This window comes from Corvus cornix, chromosome 7 (genome assembly GCF_000738735.6).
Source record: "Corvus cornix cornix isolate S_Up_H32 chromosome 7, ASM73873v5, whole genome shotgun sequence".
Lineage (NCBI taxonomy): Eukaryota > Metazoa > Chordata > Aves > Passeriformes > Corvidae > Corvus > Corvus cornix.
In genome coordinates, this window is record NC_046337.1 from 38,389,054 (window position 1) to 38,412,318 (window position 23,265).

The window sequence follows — 23,265 nt, forward strand, 5'->3', positions numbered from 1 at the left end:
TCAAACTAATGGCTGGAAAGTTCTGAATCCCACCCTTGAGGAGGAAGCAAAGCTTGGAGCAAAAGGCAGCTGATGTCTATTCCTGCTTGTAGTGGTGCTGAAATACTCCAAGCAGGTTTCTGCGCCTCCCTTCAGATCCACAGGGATTGATGGAGATTTGATGTGCTCCTAGCTTCTGGTTCTTCAGTTAAATGGAGCTGTGCTTCCTCGGGGTGCCTCTGCAAGAACCATGAGCACAGCAGAGGCCAAATTTAAAGTCCCCCCTGAGATTCCTCCTGAGGCATCTCAGATACTTTGTAGAGAGTCAGTGGAAAAACCCAGATAAACCACACAAATCCAAAATAAACATCCCTCTTCCCCAGAGCAGCTTCTTCCCAGTCTTTGTGCTTCCTCTGAGACTTCTTCTGATGCCCTCGGATGTGGAAGCTGTCAACACCTCCTCTTCTTCCCAGGATCACCAGATCCTGGAGTCAGAGCCTGTCTGGGAACCTCATCAGCAGTGGGCTGGGGGAGAGGTAAAACTCACTTCCCTCGAGCACCTGCTGGCAGGAGCCCAGGTGTAATTACCCAGTGGGCATAGAAGTGGCTGCTTCCCTTCTGCTGGAATGATGGCCTTGCCTGTACTAAGACCAGACAGATTTGCTTTGTAATGTCTCTTTTTATTCCCAAATCTGATTCTTATTTAACAGAAGGATGTGGGCTGGAAAGGAATGGGTGATCCAGTGCCACCCCCTGCCACGGGCAGGGACACCTCCCACCATCCCAGGCTGCTCCAAGCCCCAATGTCCAGCCTGGCCTTGGGCACTGCCAGGGATCCAGGGGCAGCCCCAGCTGCTCTGGGCACCCTGTGCCAGGGCCTGCCCACCCTCCCAGGGGAGAATTCCTTCCCAATATCCCATCCAGCCCTGCCCTCTTTCAGCTTAAAGCCATTCCCTGTGTCCTGTCCCTCCATCCATTGTCCCCAGTCCCTCTGCAGCTCTCCTGGAGCCCCTTTAGGCCCTGCCAGGGGCTCTGAGCTCTCCCTGGAGCCTTCCCTTGTCCAGGTGAGCACCCCCAGCTCTCCCAGCCTGGCTCCACCCTTGGAGCATCTCCCTGCTGTCCTCTGGATTTGCTCCAAGAGATCCCCGTTTTTCTTGTGTTGGGTCCCACGGAGTCACAGTTTCGTGATAAAGCAAAAAAACAAAGAACGACTTTTCCCGACACGCTTCCCCACGCCGCGACAGAGCATTTCTCCCTAGCACTTTTTCTTCGCTGGGAGCGGCGGGAGGAGCTGTTTTGGGGCAGTTTCCAGGGTTTGTTTTTTTAATCCCCTCACGGCGGAGCGGGGCGGGCCGGTTGCTATGGCCGCGGTGACCCTTAGCAACGGGCCGCGCGCACGCGCCGCGCGGGGCACGCCGGGAGCGCCGGGCCGGGCCGGGCGGGCCCCGCCGCGATCCCGGTTCGAGCCCGCGCCCGGCCCGGCCCCGCCGGGATCCCGGTTCGAGCCCCCGCCCGGCCCGGTCATGAACGAGGCGGTGTCGCGGCGGACGCGGGAGACCCTGGGGCAGGTGATCCGCAAGCCGCCGCTCACGGACGCGCTGCTGAACAAGCCGCCCTTCCGCTACCTGCACGACCTCATCTCCGAGGTGGGTGCGTGGGTGTGCGAGGGGGGGACACCCGCGGGACCCTCGGCGCTCCCCCGGCACCTCCCCGGGCTGGGGGGCACTCGCAGGTGGCTGCTGCGGGGGATGCCCGGAGCGCTGGGTAAAGCACGGGGGTTTTGGGGCGCTGAGTGAATTTGGGGGGCTTGGGGGTGCGAAAGGCATGTGTAGTGGTAGGAAAAGGGGTTCACGCTGGCAGAGGCGGGGTTAGGTGGGGTTTTGGGAAGGAATTGTTCCCTGGCAGGGTGGGCAGGCCCTGGCACAGGGTGCCCAGAGAAGCTGTGGCTGCCCCTGGAAGTGTCCAAGGCCAGGCTGGACACTGGGGCTCGGAGCAGCCTGGGATGGTGAAACATTGCAGAATCCCAGAATCACTGAGGCTGGACAAGCCCTCCAACTTGTGAGTCCAACCTGTGCCTGGTCCCCACCTTGTCACCAGCCCAGAGCACCCAGTGCCACCTCCAGGCCTTCCTGGGACACCTCCAGGGATGGGGACTCCACTCCAAGGCCTGAGCACCCTTTCCATGCAGAAATTCCTGCTGCTGTCCACCCTGAGCCTCCCCTGGCCCAGCCCGAGGCCGTTCCCTCTCCTCCTGTCCCTGTTCCCTGGCAGCAGAGCCCGATTTCCCCCCGGCTGCCCCCTCCTGTCAGGGACTTGTGCAGAGCCACAAGGTCCCCCCTGAGCCTCCTTTGCTCCAGGCTGAGCCCCTTTCCAGCTCCCTCAGCCGCTCCTGGGGCTCCAGCCCCTCCCCAGCATCAAGGTTAAATATGGAATTAAACAGGAAGGAGGCCTGAGCTATAAGCAAGGATTGAGTCTCATTCCAGAGAACATTCAGATCTCTGAACTTGCTGTAGAAATAATTCTAAACAAGGTGCCATCACCAAGGCCAACAGATTTCCTGCTGCCACACGAGATTTATTGAGCAGAGGCTTTACATGTTCTTAATTTATCCCATTCCTTCTGTTTTTTAGGTGATCAGAGTGACAGGTTTTCTGAAAGGACTTTACACAGATTTCGAGTTGAAGTCAGATAACGTCAAGGTGGGCATGAGACTTCCTTATTTATCGAGCTCTGAGTGTTCTTTGCAACTTTGCCACAAGGTTCTTCTGGTCTTTCCTGTGTTCAGTATCAAGGACCTGTTGCTCTTTTTGTGAAGAGGCTGCAAAAGTTGCTGCCTGTAGGTGATGGTATGCGTTCCATGGGGTGAACACCTATAAACTTGTGCACAGATAGGTTTTAAAGAGTCTTATGGTCTCTCAAGAGAATCCATGGCCCTAAATTTATTACTTTATGTATTTGTTTTTGTAGAAATACACACACACATATATACATATGGTATATAAATATATACATTAAATATCCTTGTTAATATCCCAGGACTCACCTGTTAGGATGTGCATTCCCCAGTAGCTTTATTGCAGTGTAAAACTGGCTAATTACTGAAAGAGGAGGTTATTATTATTACTGAAAACTCTTTTTCTCAAGTCCAAGGATGACTTTACTCTCTGTTTGCTGCTTTCCCTTGATTTTTGGCTGGGCTGATGCCAAGTTCTCCAACTCCCAGCCTGATTTCGGAGCTTTGGTTGCTGATTCCTGGCAAACAAGGCAGTGTTTGTGTGTTGCCACATCCCTTGGTGTTTGTTTAACGTAGCAACTGAAGAGTGAGCTCTGGGAGCCTGACTTCTCATCCCTCCAGCCAGTTCCTGCATGTTTTAGTCACTGATTAATGTGTGTATTTACTTCTGTGACTGCTCCTACCACTGTCAGGGTAACTAAAACGAAGTTATTTCTATCTGAATTGTTGCTTTTTGTTGGTACTGTCCTTGTTGACCCAAGAAGCAGATTTCCCAGCAGCTCCTGAGCAGGTGTTTGTTGCATCTACGTGCTGCTGCCTCTCTTGAGAATTTCTCTCACAAATTCCTTTCACAGCTTATGAGTCCAAGGGGTTTTCCAGAGAGCTCAGAAGATCAGAATCCTGGAGTGTGGGAGAAAATGTCTCAACCCTGAGTTCCTCTTCCCAAAACACTGGTCAGGAGGAAGAGTCAGCTGCTTGCTTATCTGTGATTTCTCTTGGAGTTGTAGAAGATCAGGAGAATAATTTTTATCTGAGTAATCAATAGGAGAGAGCAGTAAGGAGGATTGAAATCATGAGGATTCCTTAACTGTGGGGACTTCCTGTGAAAGAAATTCACCTCCTGTACCAGCTGCTTTGGACATCATTGTCTGGGTGTTTATCAGAGGAGTTCATCTTGTTAAGTCTAATTAAACTTTGTTCCCATATAAATGGAAAATTAGATCTCAGGCTTGATCTTAAAAGTTTTCATATCAGCTTTATATATATATATGTATACACACATGAGAAGTTTTATATTCATTTGTATTTATATCCATCACATCTTCACTTGAAATTAGGGAAATAACCTTTTTTTTCTTTTAAATCTACTCAGTAAAAATCCCAGCTTCGTGGCAGTTGTTTGTTTTAACCCATTTGGAAGGGGCAGAGATGGGAAGTGCCCTGACTCTGGAGGCTCTTCCCACTTGTCTGTGCACGAGCTTGCAGCAGAACCCAGCTGTTTTTGGGAGAGTGGCCCTGGATTTTGGGATGCCACTGGAACAGCTCTGTTAAGCTCCATTGCCACACAAAATTTTCCTTACATGGCTTTCCTTTTTAACAGGCTGGTAAATAGTGCTGGGCTGGCTAATACTCCTTGAATTTTATAACATTTTATTAAAAAAGTCCTGGTTTTTTCCCACTGAGTGTTCTACTTCACAGCAGGATTTCATTCTCTGGGCCAGAAACCCTCCAGTAAGATTTCACTTGGTTTTACTTTATAAAACTGAAAGAAGTCTGGTAATTGTGAAGATAGAAAAATATCTCTTAATTGTTTTGGTTGTTTTTTTTTTACCAGGATAAGGATTCCAAAATCAACTTCCTTCAGAAGGCCATCGATGCTGTGGTGATGGTGACAGGAGAGCCACTGTCAGTGAAACCAGCACGAGTTGTGGCTGGGCACGAGCCTGAAAAAACCAATGAATTCCTTCAGGCGATTGGGAAGTGTTGCTTAAATAAGGTAGGACAGAACTATATAGATTTCATGCACACAGGGAATTATTTCCAGAGCTTATTTGTGATGATGTGGATGAGGGGATCGAGGGCACCCTGGGGAAGCTGCAGACCCCAAGCTGCTGGGCTGTGGATCTGCTGCAGGGATCTGCACAGCCGGGATCCGTGGGCTCAGCAAGGCCAAGGGCCCGCTCCTGTCCTTGGGGCACAACAACCCCGTGCAACACTCCAGGCTGGGGCAAGAGCAGCTGGAAAAGGCCCTGGGAGTGCTGGGACAGGGCTGAACACGAGCCCAGGTGGGCGAGAGGCCGATGGCCGCTGGGCTGTGCCAGCCACGGTGTGGCCACAGCCCCAGGGCAGGGCCCCTCCCCTGCCCGGCCCTGCTGAGGCCCCTCGGGCCGTGTCCAGCTCGGGGCCCTCCGGCCAGAGGGACCCTGAGGGGCTGGAGCGGGGCCAGGCAGGGAACGGAGCTGGGGAGGGGCTGGAGCCCCAGGAGCGGCTGAGGGAGCTGGAAAGGGGCTCAGCCTGGAGCAAAGGAGGCTCAGGGGGACCTTGTGGCTCTGCACAAGTCCCTGACAGGAGGGGGCAGCCGGGGGGGAAATCGGGCTCTGCTGCCAGGGAACAGGGACAGGAGGAGAGGGAACGGCCTCAGGCTGGGCCAGGGGAGGCTCCGGGTGGACAGCAGCAGGAATTTCTGCATGGAAAGGGTGCTCAGGCCTTGGAGTGGAGTCCTCATCCCTGGAGGTGTCCCAGGAAGGCCTGGAGGTGGCACTGGGTGCTCTGGGCTGGTGACAAGGTGGGGACCAGGCACAGCTTGGAGTCGATGGCCTGGGAGATCTTGTCCAACCCAAATGATTCTGTGCCTTAATTACCACTCTGCTGTTATTAAGTGCACATTGGAAACGTTTGGTCACTCCTTAATAACAATAACAGCAGACAGAGAGTTGATGATGTTTAGCAGAGCTCCCCACAGAAATGTATTCTGAATATTAAGGCTTTCAATGTTCACTGTTGTTCACTTTATTTGTTCGTCATTTAACAACATTTATTACGTTTGAAGCACAAAATGAAGCTTCAGAACCTTTAAAATTTTGGGGTACAGACACATTAATTATGCAACCAGTTGCTCACCTTTATCTCCTGTCAGTCAAATCTCTTAATTGTGGAATGAAAGTCATTTTTCCACTGTGTTTTTTTTGACTATGGAAATACAATAATGGAGAAATCTGCTAACTGGTTGAAAACAACTGCAGGGGCTGTTCTTACACAGAATTATTGCACTCTTACATGGAATTATTATGTTCTTACACTGAATTGTTACGTTCTTAAAATAATAATTACTACATTAATTATTTAATGAAATAATTTACTCCTCTCAGTGGTGTTTTTCTGTTCCTTGCAGCTGTCCAGTGATGCTGCTGTAAAAAGGGTCTTGGCAGGGGAAAAAGCTGATGCTAAAGGGAAGCCTCCACCCTCCAAACCTCGAGATAAAGAAAGCAGAGAGCCCAAAGCAGAAGAACAAAAAAGTCATAGGGATAAAGAGGTAGAATTTGCATTTTTTGGGGGGTACAGGGGTACCATGGTTTATTTGCTTGGGGTTTTTTTAGAATTTTTGTGTTTGTAAAGTCCCTATGTGATTGAGTTTCCGTGTGTTGGAATTAACTTTTAGTGTTTGCTTTCTTTTTAGAGCAGGAGAGACACTGAAATTAAAGACAGAAGCCCAAGCAGAGACAGAAAACCCAAAGGAGAGTCGAAAGAGAGCAGAGAAAGAGAAAAGGAGAGGGATAAACAGAAGAATAATGAAGAGAGGCACAAAGAACATGAAAGAGACACCTCAAAGGAAGGAGAAAAACAAGAGAGGGAAAGAAGCAAGAGCAGAGTGACCAAGCAAGGAAGAGAAGCAGAAAAAACCAAAGGAAAAGGAGACACAGAGCGAGGAGATGATCTCAGGCATGAGAAAGGACAGGAAAGAGAGAAAAGACATGAAGGAGGAAGAGGAAAGGACAGACTGAAAGGAAGAGACAAAGATAAGGGCAGGGACAGAGAAGGAGAGAAAGACAGAGAGAGGGGAAGAGATCGGGACAGACAAAGGGACAGAGAAACAAAAGATGGGGAGCTTTTAAGGGACCATGGAAAGGAGAAAGCAGAGAAAAAGGTAATTGAAAGGTTATTTTGGGGAAGAACTTTCCCCACACCGTGGTTGGGACTGTGCTTGTTCCAGTGGCCTTCCATGTTTGTATTCCTGCTCATTTAGCAGGAAGGGGCCTTGTTCCAAACCCCTGCCATGGGCAGGGACACCTTCCACTGTCCCAGGCTGCTCCAAGCCCCAGTGTCCAGCCTGGCCTTGGGCACTGCCAGGGATCCAGGGGCAGCCACAGCTGCTCTGGGCACCCTGTGCCAGGGCCTGCCCACCCTCCCAGGGAACAACTCCTTCCCAATCTCCCATCCAGCCCTGCCCTCTGGCAGTGGGAAGCCATTCCCTGTGTCCTGTCCCTCCATCCCTTATCCAAGTCCTTCTCTGTCTTCCTTGTTGGCTCCCTTCAGGTGCTGGAGGGCCTTTCAGAGTTGGAACTGGATGGTGTTTAAGGTCCCTTCCAACCCAAACCAGTCTGGGATTCAAGGATTCAAAGTCCTAAACTACCTCGACAGCCACCTCTCCATTGCCTTTCATTTTGTTGTTTTTCTATCTTCCCTTCCTCTAAATATTTCCTAATTTACCTTTCTATTCTCTTGGTAGAAATTCAGGATTGATGGGCACCAAAATGCTTCTCTTAGGAGGGAGCTTGGATCTAAACCAGTTTCATTTCTTTCCAGCCCACAGATTCTGAAGAATCCACGCTTAGAAAACCACAGAGGCCAACCAAAGACAGCAAGTGCCAGCCAGACACTGAGGTGAGTGGTGGAGAAGGTAGGAATATTCAAAGTATTGCATTTTCACTTGGGAATCTGCTTGAAAACAACATGGGGTTGAAAGGTAGGTAGATGGCAAGTTTTAGGGCTGGAAAATACATGAAATAGATGCTTCCCTGGGGGTTTGGTTTTTTATTTATTTATTAAAAATTTCTCTGAGTTTGAACCAAAAGAAAAAAATCTACTCCAGTTATTTAATTTTCTAGATTTTATTTCTGTCTGTTGATATTTTGGACACTTCTTAGGATCACAGACTAGTTTGGGTTGGGAGGAACCTTAGAGCTCATCTCTTCCAACCCCCTGCTGTGGGTTTTCTCTGCTCCTCAGAATCTTTCCTGGAAAGCTGATAGGGCTTTGTATTTATTTTTGGATTTTAGCAGAAGTTACTGTTTTGGAAGGAAAATGAGTCCACTGATGTTTCAGGGTCCACGTTTTGCAGCTGGAAGAGCAGCTCTGCACAGAAGCTGCTGCTTGTGATACCACTGTGCCTCCATCTGCTGCTTCCCCGTGGCCTGAGGCAATTTGGGGGAATTATGGAGCCATATGGCCAAATGTTTAAAGAGGGAGACTTCAGTAAATGAACCTAAAGCAGCACAGGCTGAGGGAAAACCAGGCAGGATCCCAAGTCTAGCAGGAGTCTCTGGGCCCACTGACATCATCGTTGTCTTCCCTGGGAGATGACAAATTTATAGCTCTTCCTTGGCTCAAATCCAACCCAACTCTTTAAGTTACTGGCACTGGGAGGGAGAGCTTATAAAAGAGGGCTTTTTTTTTTTTAGCCTCCAGCAAATATTCATGGCCAAGTCAAACTTCCTGCAAATTGGGTCTCTAATGGAAATTCTGAGCCTCATCCCAAACTCTGGTCGTGCTCTTGGGCACCACGACAATGCAGCGGGGCAGTAAAGTTTCATTTCCCGTCCTAAGTGCTTTTGGGAGGCATTCCAAGGCTTTGGAATTGTTACCTGAAGTCCAAATGGCATTCTTGCCTCTGCCTGCTTGTGTAACAGCAGAGGCTGCTCGTTTTTGAGGTGATGAAAACACAAACTTCAGAGCAGAGCGTGGCAAGGGTCATCATCTTAAACCTGTGAAAGAGAGAGATGAGATGAAAAGGTGCCCAGGGAATTTTGGGAGCTGAGATAGCTGCACAAGGTGATTTAGAGGAAATTCCAGCAGGGAAATCATTGGAAATGGCATCTCCTGGACTAGGGTTGATCTCCTGGTCCTCACAGGAGTTTCCCAGCCTTGATTTCCAGGGATTTACCCTGATTTAGGCACCGTGGCTCCGGTCGAGTCACGTGGCAGGGAAACAAATGCTTTAAAAAGAAGGCAAGCAACTTTTCTGTGCACATGAAGGATATTCAGTGACATTTTGTGGTCTCTGCTGCAGAACTAAGAAATCTTCAGCATCTCTCTTTTGCTTTTTATATGTATTTTTTCTATAGATAGTTATAGAATGTATATATCTATATATATTCACTATTACAGAAGTGAAACAGTTTGAGGCAGTACCCAACAAGTCAGCCCCTGTTTTTTCCCGTCAGGATTAACCTCTTTACCTTTTCTCTCTGCATTTGCTTTAGAAAACAGATCAATTTAGGCTTTAAAAAAATATATTCTGCATGTACAGCAAAGCTGTCACTTAAAGTTTAGTCCCTGGCTTTGCCTCAATGCTCTTAGGAGCCTTAATGAGATTTTCTCTATTCATGCAAATCTTAGTTTTTCTTGCTGCTAATTATCAGAGGCTGGCTTTCAAATCTACTTAAGGCTGACCTTTTTTTTGGTAGCTGAAATGTATTTTTCTCTTGCTAAAGCAACTCTGTGTGTTACCCGGTGTGCAGGAGTCATCACATGGGTGTCCATAATTTTCTGGAGCTAGAAGAAAGCAGGGATAAGTAGGAATTAAAGAGACATTTGGCTACCACATGGCAATCAGAAGCTGCCTCAAGGCTGGCTCCTGCATCCCACGCTTTGGGATTAGGGTTGAGTCGTGTTCTGTTCGCTCTCAGTCCATCTCAGGGAAAAATCAGATTTGAAGTGGCCTCTTGGACCTTCTAAATAATGAAGATAGTTATTATTTAGACTTGACAAGAGGTGGGGGAGGTCACAGAGCATCTGGTGCTGCACGTGGCTTCAGAACAGGTAAATCACTTCCCCCCCGAGGCCAAACACCTTGGAAAAGTCTCTTCCACGTTTCCCGTGGCAGCTGGAACTCTTGGCTGAGGCTTTCTGTAATATCCTGTCACTTCTGGCCTCTTGCAGAATGGGTTTGATTTTTGCCCTGCAAACTCTGGAACTGGTCACTTGGAGCAGCCTCTAAGCCCTGCCTAATGAACTCCTGTTCCCCTTGGAGCTTATTTAGGTTATATAATGAAGCTGTGAAATGGAAAAAGACAGCAGAGAGAATCATTCCATGGAAATCTGCAGGACATGGCTCAAGTATTTCTGTTCTGGAGGTGGGAATGTCCCCCCCTCTCTGGTGTCACTACACCAGAAATCCATCATTTAAACTTAGGCTTTAAAAACAGCGATTTTCCTCATCTCTTTGCGTTTGAGAAGTTTTAGTTTGCAGAATCTAACACCAATTGAACATCATCTTGTGAGACTTTAGGTGAGGCAAAGATAATTGATGGATATTTTCCTAATAAGTCTTACCAGCACAGCCTTAAATTGGCCTTAGCAAGTGGAGATCTTTCCTTGTATGTGGTTTTATTGACATAAAACTATACCTGCACACTTTATACTGTAAAGGTGGAAAGATACCTCCTGGCACTGTGGATTTAGGTAGAAGAAAAACACTGAGGAGAGTTGATGGAATTAAAATTGCTTTCACAGGCTTAATTCTTATTTGTTATTAGAGAACCATCAGTAGAGCTGATGAATCAGAGGGGAAAATCACAGTGGCTGATTTTATAATGAGCCCTGAAACGGCAGTGAACATTGATTTCTTGTGTCTTGAAGTGAAATTCAGCCTGTTTGAAGGTTAATAATGAGGGCAAAGCTGCAGCCTGGATGGTTTGCAGAAGGCTCTGGATCCTCTCCACGTGGAAACATAATTACTCAGGTCTGGGAAACGTGCACGCATCCATCAAGGGTTCCACTGTAATGTGTTTTTTCCAGGATGGTGTGAGATGAAGTGCAAGATTTCCCTTTAATGGCTCCAGTGGCTGCTTTTCAAAGTCTTGAAGGGGAATAGCCTCTTTTATCTCCCTTTGGAAAGCCCCCAATCATAAATATTGAGGGATTTCTGGTTGTGTGTGCTGCCATAGTGAGTAAACGTCAGCTTTCACCCTGCACCTGCTGCCAGGCTGCACATGTGGCTCCACAAAAAACTGTTTGTAGCCACTACCTCACATAAATAAATGACCAAATCCCCTCTTGCAGCAGCCTCAGCACCTATTCCCAGCTCCCTCCCCACCTGTGCTAATAATGACCTCACCCAAAGAGCTGCTGGGGCTGAAGCGTGCCAGATGTGCTCCTGCTGGTGTAGGAGCTTTCCTTTCCCTCCTTCCGTAGTGTTGGGCTTGTGCAGGTAATTATGAACAATTCAAATTAAGATGAACCACTTCAAGATTGGAATTCTGTCTGGTTTTCCTTAGAACGTGCCAGAGTTTCCTGAAGAGGAGGAACTCTTCCTTCTGCTGGAAGGTGTCCCTGCCCAGGGCAGGGGGTGGAAGGGGATGAGCTTTAAGGTCCCTTTTCCTCAGACCATTCTTTGATGGCATAAAAATGGCAGAATTTGTGATTCTCTGGTTTTCAAGGTGGACATTGGAGGCTGGATTTGCTGATCTTGGAGGTCTTTTCCAACCACCCGGGCTGACAAAGAATCTGGGATGAAAACTGCAAAAAAAAAAAGCACATAAGGAAGGAAATAAGGAAATCCCAGGAGGTGCTAAACATATTTCAGGATGCTGGATAGGAGGCTTATTATCCAGGGTTTTTATCCAGGGAAGTTGCCATTTGAGTAATGGACTGTGCAAGCCTGGTAGCACAACTTGGAAATCCTTGCTTCTGTTTTGGAATGGAATCTAGAAAGATTTTGTGGCAGGTTGAAGAGGAGCTGTGTGTCTGATGCAGTTGAAGCTCAGAGGTGATTGTAGGAATCTTACTCATCATATTCCAAGCCCAGCACAGGTGCTCTATGACTTCCACAAGGTTGGATACTCTTAGTTCCCAGTTGGGAGTTGTTTTTCCATCAAATAAGAAAGAAAATAGCTGGCATAGATCCAGGAAAAAATTCCCCACAGACTTGGAGGGAAGTAAACCCAACATAAACGTGTGGATCAATTCTTAGGTCAATATTTGTCCTGTAGCATACTTAGGAAAGCAACACAAGGAAGGAAATTTTAGATATAATGACATAATTTTTAAATCTACTGTTATATAAATTTCTGGGCTTTTTTTTGTTTGTTTTTTTTTCCAGAATGAAAGTCCTGCAAGGATATCAAGGCAGCCTTCAGCAAAAGGATCAAGGCATCGCTCCAAGCCCGGAGGAGAAGGTAACCACGAGGAGGATATTGTTATTTCTATCAAATATGCTGCAGGCTTATTGAGTAGGAATAGCAGAAATACTGAAATATCCCTGTTTGTTATTGTCAGGGTTTGGGTTGTACTCCCAGCCTGCATTTGTGAATCCAAGGAAATTTTCCTGCCTGGATTTGGGATATAGGAAGTGAGATTCAGTTCAGTTTGCTCTCGTTCCCCGTGCATGCTGGAGATATAAATTCAGCCTGCTTTTGGTAATTTCTGTGTAATTACTCTCTAAATGAGCTTTTGGACTTGTCTGCAACTATTTCTGACATTTAAAATTTGGTAAATGTTGACAGCAGAGCAAAGTGAAGGTTTGAGCCTTGAAATGGTTTTAATTGGGTTCAACGAACAGTTGGGCCAGGCTTTCCAAATAAAGAAATTATTTCTCTGTGGAGAAGGGTGCTTCCTTGCAATCATGTCACCAACTTCTGTAGTTAAACCTATTAAATATTGTACTTACACACTGACTGGAAAGTAGATTATCTTCAGAATACCCCAAATATATCCCAGACATCAGGAAGAAAGGAATCTTAGCTGAGCACTGCCATCCCTTTGTGTAGGAAACGAAGAGGAAGAGGCTGGAGAAATTCCTGGATAAGGAATAAAAGTGGCTGGTACCCAGAGCTCAGACAGCAGCAGTGGAACTGTAATTTCTGGCTGTATTTCAGTGCCTTTCCCCCCTCCTCTGAGTTCAGTGATCGATCCTCATTTCCTTTCAGTGCTTTGTACCCCTGCTATTTTAATTCTGAAGAAGAAGTCACTGTACATAAACCACTTTAATGTCTCTGTTCAGAAGATTCAGTGACACCTGTCAATTGATACCTGTTAAAAACAGCCAGTTCTGGCTACAAATTGGTGCTGTTTAGACTAATGAAGATCTTCATACACTTAATTTGCCAATCTCACTATTACTAATTTCTGTGAAGGGATCATGTGGTGCTGAGTGTCTTTCCAAGCACCCACAGTTTCTTTGGATTCCTGGTTTAGGTTTCCATGTGTCTGAGGCAAAATACTGGAGTTACATCAGTCCTGCTTCCAGGATAATGAGTAGCCCCTGTTTGGGCACCTTAAATACCTTGGAAAAAGCCTGGCACTTGGGATCTGAATGTGTGTTCATTTAGGAGCTTCATTCAAGACGGTGCTAGAAAATTGAAATTTTTATGTCACATCTCCTGTGCTGTGAAGTTGGAATCGTTTGGCAGCTGAAAAACCCTGTCTGGATTCCATTAAATGCAGCCTTATTTTACTGCTTAGTGATCCTTAGCTGATCCTAGAACTTCTTTTATTTCCCAAGATTTCAGTATTTGTTTTATATGGCACTAAACTGCACTGTCCAGACACACCCCATTTAAGGGGATGTCCCTTCAAAATCAGGATCCAGCTTTCCTGATAAATGGAATACAATGGATGAATTCCCCCATGCTCTGGCTTTAGGGTGGATATTTCTTAAATATTAATGTATTTATAGATTTTTATATTGTAAAATGTTATTTTTATATTTTTATATATTAATATATTTATTATTAATTATTATATTATAATAATATAATAGTATTTAATTTATGGGGTTGTCCCTTCAAAACCAGGATCCAGTTTTCCTGATAAATGGAATACAATGGATGAATTCCCCCATGCTCTGGCTTTAGGGTGGCATTTCTAAAATATTAATGTATTTATAGATTTTTAATATTTTAAAAATTTATTTTATATACTAATACATCAATATAATTATTATTATATTATTATATTTTTATAATATATTATTATCTTATTATATGATAATAAGATAATAGTATTTAATTTATGGGGTTGTCCCTTCAAAATCAGGATCCAGTTTTCCTGATAAATGGAATACAATGGATGAATTCCCCCGTGCTCTGGCTTTAGGGTGGATATTTCTAAAATATTAATGTATTTATAGATTTTTGTATTTTAAAAATTTATTTTTATATACTAATATATTTATTACAGTACTCTTATAATACATCATTATCTTGTTGTATGATAATAATATACCATTAGATCGTTACAATATTTATATATTTATTATTATAAATATTGTAATTATTCATAAATTTAATAATTATAAATGATAATATGTTTTTATATATTTAAATGTTTCTGTACTGAAATACTCCTCTTTTCCTGAAGCAGCACTGAAATTTTAGTTTACCAGAGCCAGGAATATTTTGAGGCATTACCCCTCTTTTTGTTCTGGCACTGTGGAGCTGCCACAGGTGAATAATTCAGAGGGCAGGAAAACTTTCTGGAGCTATCCTGATCTATTTTGCACAGTGGTGATGATGAGAGCTTTCTGTTTTAGCTAATATTAATTGGGAACAAATCAGTGTACAACAGGAGGGAATGTCTCTTCTCGATGGGCAGATAAATTAGAGATTTATGCTGAATATTTCAGCTTTCAGGAGTTCAGTCAGCACTCATTTAAAAAGTCTTTGTGCACCTTGAATGTGATTTATTGACACTGAAGAGGGTTTATTAAACTAGAAAGAAATCCTAGCAGGTATTTAGCCTGGCTTTTTATTTTGAATTTTTATTGGCTCTTGGGTTTCATTTGCCTATAAACTGGTTTGTTACAGGAGCTGTGGACGCGAGGAGTGTGGCAGATGGGATTTCAGAGGATGGTGCTGCTGAAGTGCAGGAGAAAAATGAACCAGGCCTTGCAGAAAGACAGAAAGGTAGGGAAAGTTAAAATGTGACTGCTGTGGAAGGTCCAACTGGAGTGTTTGGGGCCAAATCCATGCAGCTAAATGATGTAAGGAGGGTGATTTATGCTTAATCCAACTGCTGCCGTGTGTTTTAATCACGCCTGATTCGTATTCTGCTTTGAAAAATGTCCCTCCCCTCATAAAGCAATTCCTTCTGTTTTCTTTCTCCTGTTCTTCTGTTTTCTGAGAGGCAGTGTCCCAAGGGAAATGCTGCACCTGAATCCCTTGGTGACTTGTTCTCTGTAAGAGGTAAATCTCTGCACGTTGCCTTTTTGTGCAGCTATTTGGGAGTCTCAGTGTTTGCATTTTATAGGATTTCAGAGGAAAGTTCCACCCCTGCCTTCTTACTTCTCCATTCTGCCCCCCAAGCTGGATATGGCTCCCAAGACATGGATTTTTATCCAGCTCCAGCATCCCTGGAGCCATGGAAGCAAAATGCAGGAGGAGGAGCTGGAATTGCAGCAAAAAGCTGCACTTTGCTTCTCTGCAGCTGCAGATGCTTGAGCTGGTTGGGAGGATGGATCCCATGGACGTGGGAAGTGTTCCCAGCCCACCTCTGGCCCCCAGGGCCTCGTGGCTGTGGCAGCCAGATGAAAGATGGATGGATGGCCAAGACATTTGTGTGACCTTCCCCAGCTGGGAGAACTTCCATCCTAATTCCCTTTCATCTCCTGGAGCTGTCTTGTCCTGTGGAACGTATCTGGGATGGAACAGAAATTGATGTTGTCATTGGGATGGGTGTAAGAGAAACACCCCCAGGTTCAGTACTGATTTGGGTTGGATCCCCTGGGGGTGTAAGAACCAAATATTGCGAATCAGAAGAATAATGAAGGTTGGAAAAGACCTCCAGAATCCTCAAGTCCGACCTTTATCATCGAGTTCAACCTTTATTTTATTGACTGATCTTGATTTTCAGCTTTGCTCACCGAGGCACTGTAAACCCTTCATTTTTTAGGTTCAGGACCTTTAAGGTCCCTTCCAACCCGAGCCATTCCATGAGCCCAGGATTATAAAACATTGGTTATTAGCTGAAATAAACTGATTTTCCTGGATCTTTTTGAGCATTATTTCTGCCTGCTTCGCTTATATTTCGTTGCAGAGCACTGAGGCTCTGTATCCCAATTTTCCTGACCCTGGGAGAAGTTCCCAGGTTCTGGATGTAATTCCTGTTGTGTGCTTCATGCCTAACTCAATCAGATTGCAGAATAAGTAGAACTTTTCTGAAAAATCAGTGTATTTGTTATTTCCAAATTAATTTGCCAGACAATGACGAAAGACCAGCATCAAACATAGTTAAAAACTTCTAACAGAAAAAAGTGCTTTTTAATAAATCAAGCCCTTCTCTAATGCTTTTTTGCCCTTTATGTGATGTATTATAGAATTTTTAAACATAATTGGGCTGAGTTTAGATGCTTTGAGTAGACTTTACTCAAGGAGTAGCCACCACCTCAACCAAGAATCCCAGCAGGGAAAAATAAGAGGTTAAGGAAAACAAAGAAATTGAGTGAGATGATGTCATTTTCACAGAGGAGGGAAATTCACAGCGGTAAGAAACTTATAAAAATAAAGCAATTTAACTGTTCTATTCAGTGCAGTGCTAAGATTCAGAATACTGTCATAAAAAAATGAGCTTTTCCTCACCAGCTAAGCCCCGATTTTATGTTGTTTTGTTTAATAGAAGGAGAAACAGAGAACGTGGCTCCTGAAAAGCCTGAAAATGGGGAAGTACCTCCTGACCCCCCTCCTCAGCCTGCCCAAAGGTGTGTTTTTATCCTTTCTTTTCTTAATCATTAACTGCTTCCATGTCTTGTTATTAAAAAGAGGGCTGTTGGAGGAGAACATTGCATTTCCTCCGTGCACTCCATAAGGATGGCGTTACGGATAAGGGGACCTCGTTTTTTAAACCCCAGCTAGATTTTCTGGGTGCTCAGCCAAGGTTTGTGGTGTTGTGTCGCTCGTTAAAGTCACTTTTCCCTATTCCCACTGTTATTCCAGACGGATTCCCCGTCCCAGCAGCGCGAGGCCGGCTCCTCCCCGAGTGAAACGTCAGGAGAGCACGGAGCTCCTAATCCCAGAAAGGTGAGGGATGTGGGAGATGCAGAGTGGGTGTTCCTCAGAGCACACCGCTCCCAGCTCCTCTGGGCATCACCAGCTTGGGGTGGTCACCTCGTGCTGGGGACACGTGGAGTCCCCATCCCTGGAGCGTCCAAGGAACACCTGGACGTGGCACTCAGTGCTCGGGGTGGGGATTGCTCACAGGCTGGACTTGGAGAGCTTTTCCAGCCTCAGTGATTCTGGGATTCTGTGATCTTTGGATGGCTTTTAGTTGAGTTTAGTTAATTCTGGAGAAATCTCAGTAACTCCATTCATTCCCATTTTTCCTTGTGTCCCTGACAGGAGCGGGAGCGCTAAAACTGCCCCACATGTTATCAGGGAGCAGCAGGTGTCTGATGAGGAGGACGAGCAGTTCGTGGTGGAGGCAGCAGGGCCTCTGCCAGAGATGCCAAAGGTCTGCTCCTGTTGCAACTTACTCAACCTTTTTCCATGTTTTGTTTGGAATGTCCAGCCTGGAGAAGAGAACAATCCAGGGAGAGCTCAGAGCCCCCTCCAGGGCCTAAAGGGGCTCCAGGAGAGCTGCAGAGGGACTGGGGACAAGGCATGGAGGGACAGGACACAGGGAATGGCTTCCCAGTGCCAGAGGGCAGGGCTGGATGGGAGATTGGGAAGGAATTGTTCTCTGGGAGGGTGGGGAGGGCCTGGAATGGATTTCCCAGAGCAGCTGGGGCTGCCCCTGGATCCCTGGCAGTGCCCAAGGCCAGGCTGGACAGGACTTGGAGCAGCCTGGGACAGTGGAAGGTGTCCCTGGCCATGGCAGGGGCTGGAATTGGGATGGTCCTTAAGGTCCCTTCCCACCCAAACCATTCCATGATTCCATGGCTTGTTGAAGTATTCTCCAGCTGAGTATTTTTGAATAGTTCCACATTCCAGCAGTGCCAGCTTTTTGCAACTAAAGCTCTCTTCCTGCATGCGTAGGAGCCAGAAGTGGAGCTGCTTGAGGACCAGAAGCATGGTACGTTTGCTTTTCTCTGCATTTATACAGATCTAGAATGGAGCACTGGGTTTAAACCAAGTGCTGAGCCCTTAAAATGCTGAACAAAGCAGTAAAATCCCTCCTGAGGGAAGGGGTTTGCAACGTTTGCAGGAAAAACAACTTATTTACCCAGGCTTGTTTTCCTGTGCAGCTGCATTTACAACTGTGTTAAGGACACGTTTTCTATGCATCCTCAATGTCAGCAGGATTTAAAATTCTGCCTAAAGCTCAGAAATTAATGTTTCTTCAAGTGTCAGGTACAGCTTGTCAGCTCTGAGATACGAGGTTGGCTTTAAAGACTAGTTCTAGAAAAGCTTGGGAGAAAAAAGGTCAAATAACAAACACCTTAGGTGTCAGTGTTTAAAATACCAAATAAAATGCTGTTCATGTTGCTCTAAAAATGAAAAAAAAAATTGCATTAAAAATTAGTTAAGTCTGCATTAAAAAAACACAGCAGTTGGGTTTTGTTTTATTCTCTGAATGTTTAAAACTGTTCTGTGGCCATCAGTGCTTAGAAAAATCCTGATTTTTCAACAGGTGGGCTGGTGAAAAGGATCCTAGAAACAAAGAAGGATTATGAGGCGTCCCAGAAATCATCACAGACCACAGACAGGGTGAGGTGGCAATGGCCTTCAAAGAACTGGGAGATTAAATGTTGCAATTGTGACCTTTTTCTTCACTTCAAATGTGTTTTATTCTATTTATGATCAAGCTTTTCTCTGTCATGTCTTGTCTTGCTTACGGGATTTTTTTCCACAGTTGAGAAAGGGAAGGTAGGTTTTGTTTTTGCTGGTTTTTTTAGGGTTTTTGTTGTTGTTGTTGTTGTTTTGATCACTTTTGAAGTGTGTGGGGAGGATCTAGCAGTGATCACAAACCAGAAGGAACAGGTTGGACCCCTCATATTTAAGTGTCTTCCTGTTACAACAGAGAGCTCTGGCTTTGCAAAGCTCCTGGTGTGAGAGGCAGCAAAAGGCACAACATTGGGATGGACTTTCCTGATCCCTTGACCCCGTGGAAAGTTTCTAAATCCATTTGGATATGCTGGTGAGAGGCACTGAGGCAGTGCAGGGATAAAAGTCTCGTTAAATTAGACAAGTGTGTCATGTTTTGGGGAGGTGAATGCATTTCATGAACTCCTACATCTTCCAATCACATTTCTTTTCATCTTAATTCAGTACTGTAGGGTTTTCCTACCTGTATGCTTTTCAGGAATGGTCTGTAGTGTTTGAGTCCAGCTGTTCACAGAGCTCTATGAAATCAGTGGTGACTCTTGAAGCCTGGACCTCTTGTCTGCCTGTTTTTGCTCTCCTGTCTTTCCCAGCACGTTGAGGAAGTTGGGATGGCAGATCTGACTCTTGGGGGAGTATCCTCCTTTCTGGGGTTTGGGATTGGCTGAGATCCATGAATTCCTCCCATGTATTGCAAAGGGCTGTGGTTGACGAGCCCAGGTAGGTTTAGGTGGGATATTGGGAAAGAATTGTTCCCTGGGAGGGTGGGCAGGCCCTGGCACAGGGTGCCCAGAGCAGCTGGGGCTGCCCCTGGATCCCTGGCAGTGCCCAAGGCCAGGCTGGACATTGGGGCTTGGAGCAGCCTGGGACAGTGGGAGGTGTCCTTGCCTGTGGCAGAGGTTGGAATGGGATGGGCTTTGAGGTCCCTTCCAGCCCAAATTCCTCTGGGATGATTCTATGAATAAAGAACCAAATCCTTCTAAAAAGAGGAAAACACCTTTAGATTGGTGTCCGGAATCTGTGAGGAGCAGTTTTAGCTTTACCCAACTTGCTGTATGACATCCAGCTGTTATAAATGTGCTTCTTGTGGTCCCTGTGATCACTGAAACACCTCTGCCATTGGGGACATTTGCCTGCTTGGAGAAAATCTGCCTTTAGAGAATGGTTTGGAGACAAAGACAGGCTCCAGGCTGATTCTGCTGTTGATGCAGCAGCTCCAAAGCTCATTCCCGAGCTGGCACCTGAGACCAGGCCCTGCAGCTGTCCCTGTTCCCGGGTTTATAACTAGATGGTGCTGTTGGATCATCGGTTCCCAGGCTCAGTGTGGGAAGAGCATTAGGAATTCATTAGTGCTGGCTCTCAGCACTCCCTCACCGTGGGCTCTCCTGTTTGCTGGTGTCTCCTGTCCAGCGCTGGGCATGGAACAGGATAATACAGGGAGGATTTACACAATCACATGGATTTCAAGCTCAGGAAGCTTCCTTTGGTGTCTGTGCTAAATTTTCTGGTTGGCTTTTTTTCTTTCTAACTAAACCAGTCCCTTTTTAACCCCTTAAATATTTTTAAATGGCCAATTGTGACCCTCTACAATAACCATTGAGTCCCACTGCTGGTTTTCAGCCCCTAAAACATCCATTCAGTGCTTGTTTGTCTTTTGTTGCACTTTTGAAGCCCTGCTCTGTGTTAGCAGTGCCCAGAATAGACAACTAATTCTGGAAAAAAACCTGCTGACTTCCTAGTCCATCACGTGGAAACTTGCCCAAGCTCCTGGAATTCCATGGGATTGCCTATCCAAGCAGCTGGCTGCTACTGCAGGAGGTTTCCTTGCTGCTACTGCTTTTCAGATTATGGGGTGGAAGTGGTTGGGATCCAGACAGGAGTGTAGTTTTCCTGAAATTGTGATCCAGAGGGAAGTGTGGTTCTCCTGAAATTGTGATCCTGAAGCTGTGATCCAGATCCTAAAAGTGTGATCCAGAAAAGAGTCTAGTTCTCCAGTTGTGATCCAGAGAGGAGTGTGGTTCTCCTGAAATTGTGATCCTGAAGCTGTGATCCAGAGAGGAGTATGGTTTCCCTGAAATTGTGATCGTAGTTTTCCTGAAATCCTTGTGATCCAGAGAGGAGTGCAGTTTTCCTGACAGCAGAGTTGAATGGAGAAGATGATTAAAAATGCTCGGAGTGTGTGACAGGCACTTGCCAGTTCAGAAAACAAGAGCTGAAGACATGACTGAATCTGGGGAATTGATTTTAGAGGATGGAGTTGCTGTGACACAGCAGTAAAAGTAAAAAAAACCAAATTTCCAACGTGGCCTTGCCTCTGGGAATGTTTCCCTGTCTATTTAATTTGTTTTCCATCAGACTCTCCAGGAGAAATGTCTTCTGCATCAGGATGCAGCTGTATCCCGAACTGTGGCGTGCATCACAGAGTAAAATGAAGGGTACTGCTGCATTTTTGGAGTAAGGTATCCAAAAATCCAGGGAATACTTGAAAGAAAACTTTGGGAAATGCCATCTGCTGAAACCATGGTCTCTCTGCCACTAGAATGTTCATCTTCCCTCATTTTATTGAATTATTCAATACATCCAAAAGAAATGAAATATTTTCCTGCTTCTATTCATTAGTCTTTGAAGCCTTGATCTTCTGCCAGTTGGGAAAACGAAGAGGGGAAAAAATAGGAGCCTGAGTGCTGGAACTTTTGGTTAATCCATTATCAACTCCAGTACTCAGCAAAAAATGATCAATGCATCTGCCTGATTTATTGGGGGTTAATCAGCCAGAAACGAGGTGAAGTTGGTGGATTAATACTTAATCCAAATGTAACAGTGGTGCCCTCTCAGGGATGTTTCACACCTTCCAGCTGCTGATGGCTGAGGAACATTTATTTATGTTAAAAACATTCCTCCAAAGCCCTTTCTGTGCTGTGTTGCCCAAACATGCATTTGATTTTTGAGGAGTTTTACTAAAGGCAAAGAAGGAAGAAGCAAAGAAAACTGTGACTTTCATCGTCTAGGTTTTGCATGTGCAGAAACTTACAATAATATACACAATTTTGAGGTCAAACAAAGAGGTCATTCTGGAAATACACAAGATTTTTGCTGCCTTGATTAGCTGTGTTCAGCCTAACAAATTCCTAAAAAAAAAAACCTCCCTAAATGTATTTGTTTGGAATCTAAGCCTCTAATGTTAACCAGAGTAAGAAACAGATGTTCCATTTTGTATTCCACTTCATTTATTTGATGTGTGGAAAAACATAGGCAGGTTATTAAATAGCTGAAGCAAGTGGGATAACAGAATTCCCATCTTTGCACTACCAAAAGGGCTTCAGAAAAGCAGCAGCCTGGAGGCTTCTGGGAGGAACAAGTGGTATTGAATAGCTCAGCACCTGGGCAATATTAACTTGAATTACCAGTGTGATCCACGCTGCACTTCAGAGCTTGGGACAAATCTAATCAGTGCTGATTCTGTTTGTTTGAAGTGCTGCAGGTCATTGATTTTTGCATTAATCCCTCAGCTGCACAGCTCTGGGTGTGCCCTCCCAGGCCGTGCACTTCATGTGCTGTGTTAACCAGCTGCAGCCAGAAATCCCATTATTTATCTGACTGATTCCCACCACAGCTTGGTGTGTCCTCGGGAATGCTGACAGGGAAACGGAGGAATCACCTGTGGAAGGGTTTTCACCTCTGTGACATCTCTGGTGATGATGGCGTGGCGTGAATCCAATGAGAAGTCTCTCTCACAATTCCTCAAAAATAGGATTTTTAACCCAGCAGCCGAGCACCACAGGAGCTCAGATGGAGGCAGTGTGTGCTCCAGGGTCCTTACAATGCTCCCAGCTCTCAGGGACCAAAAATGTGCTCCCCAAGCAGTCGTTGTGTCAAGCTGTGAACACAGGAGCAGGGCTCTGGCCACTCTTGGGATAATCCTGGTGCCAGGGCTCCTTTGTGCCCCAAACCACGGAATTCCTGTCCTGTGGGTGCAGTATAAATCCAGGTGAGACAGCAGATGGATCTGTGAACACAGAGGGTGTGTAAAAGTGGTGGGGCAGCTGTGGTTCGCCCCCAGGAGAGGGTGCAGTGTGTAAAGGACACAGCACAGGGCCTGTCACGGCTTTCAAGGAGCTGGGGCACGGCCTGCAGGGAGAGAAGTTGTTTAACACAAGGAGCAGGTTTATTCCCAGTTCTTTTTCACCAGGAAAGGCTGCTTTTCCAAGAGGAAGAGAGTCTGGACACAGGGTGTGTGAGCTCAGCAGTGTGAGGACAAAGGGAAGGCTGGGCAGGACTGGCGTCGTGGCGTCGTGGGTGAATTAATGGGATCTGCTGTCGCTAATTCCAACTGGAATCGTCTCCTGGCTTGTCTCCTCAGGCTCAGGATTCACAGGGCTGGAGTCCCTCTGCTCTGGAGCCAGCCTGGGAGAGCTGGGGGTGCTCACCTGGAGAATGGAAGGCTCCAGGGAGATCTCAGAGCCCCTTGCAGGGCCTAAAGGGGCTCCAGGAGAGCTGGAGAGGGACTTGGGGACAAGGGCTGGAGTGCCAGGACACAGGGAATGGCTTCCCAGTGCCAGAGGGCAGGGCTGGATGAGATAT

At 46.0% G+C, this 23,265-nt stretch overlaps 1 protein-coding gene across 2 annotated transcripts in view; it reads left to right on the forward strand.

Annotated features, from left to right (window-relative positions):
• Window positions 1-1,423: 1,423 nt before the first annotated feature.
• Window positions 1,424-23,265, forward strand: part of TRAF3IP1 (TRAF3 interacting protein 1) — a 29,480-nt gene continuing 7,638 nt past the window's right edge. The window contains exons 1-13 of one of the 2 annotated variants that reach the window (XM_039555354.1): window positions 1,424-1,625; window positions 2,610-2,678; window positions 4,548-4,709; window positions 6,105-6,245; window positions 6,390-6,857; window positions 7,517-7,594; window positions 12,033-12,108; window positions 14,737-14,835; window positions 16,544-16,625; window positions 16,861-16,944; window positions 17,263-17,374; window positions 17,899-17,935; window positions 18,494-18,570. In XM_039555354.1, the coding sequence (XP_039411288.1) occupies window positions 1,503-1,625; window positions 2,610-2,678; window positions 4,548-4,709; window positions 6,105-6,245; window positions 6,390-6,857; window positions 7,517-7,594; window positions 12,033-12,108; window positions 14,737-14,835; window positions 16,544-16,625; window positions 16,861-16,944; window positions 17,263-17,374; window positions 17,899-17,935; window positions 18,494-18,570 (1,608 nt within the window). In that variant the 5' untranslated portion in view covers window positions 1,424-1,502. The remainder of the gene's footprint in view (window positions 1,626-2,609; window positions 2,679-4,547; window positions 4,710-6,104; window positions 6,246-6,389; window positions 6,858-7,516; window positions 7,595-12,032; window positions 12,109-14,736; window positions 14,836-16,543; window positions 16,626-16,860; window positions 16,945-17,262; window positions 17,375-17,898; window positions 17,936-18,493; window positions 18,571-23,265) is intronic. The other variant, XM_039555356.1, reaches the window with a different exon arrangement.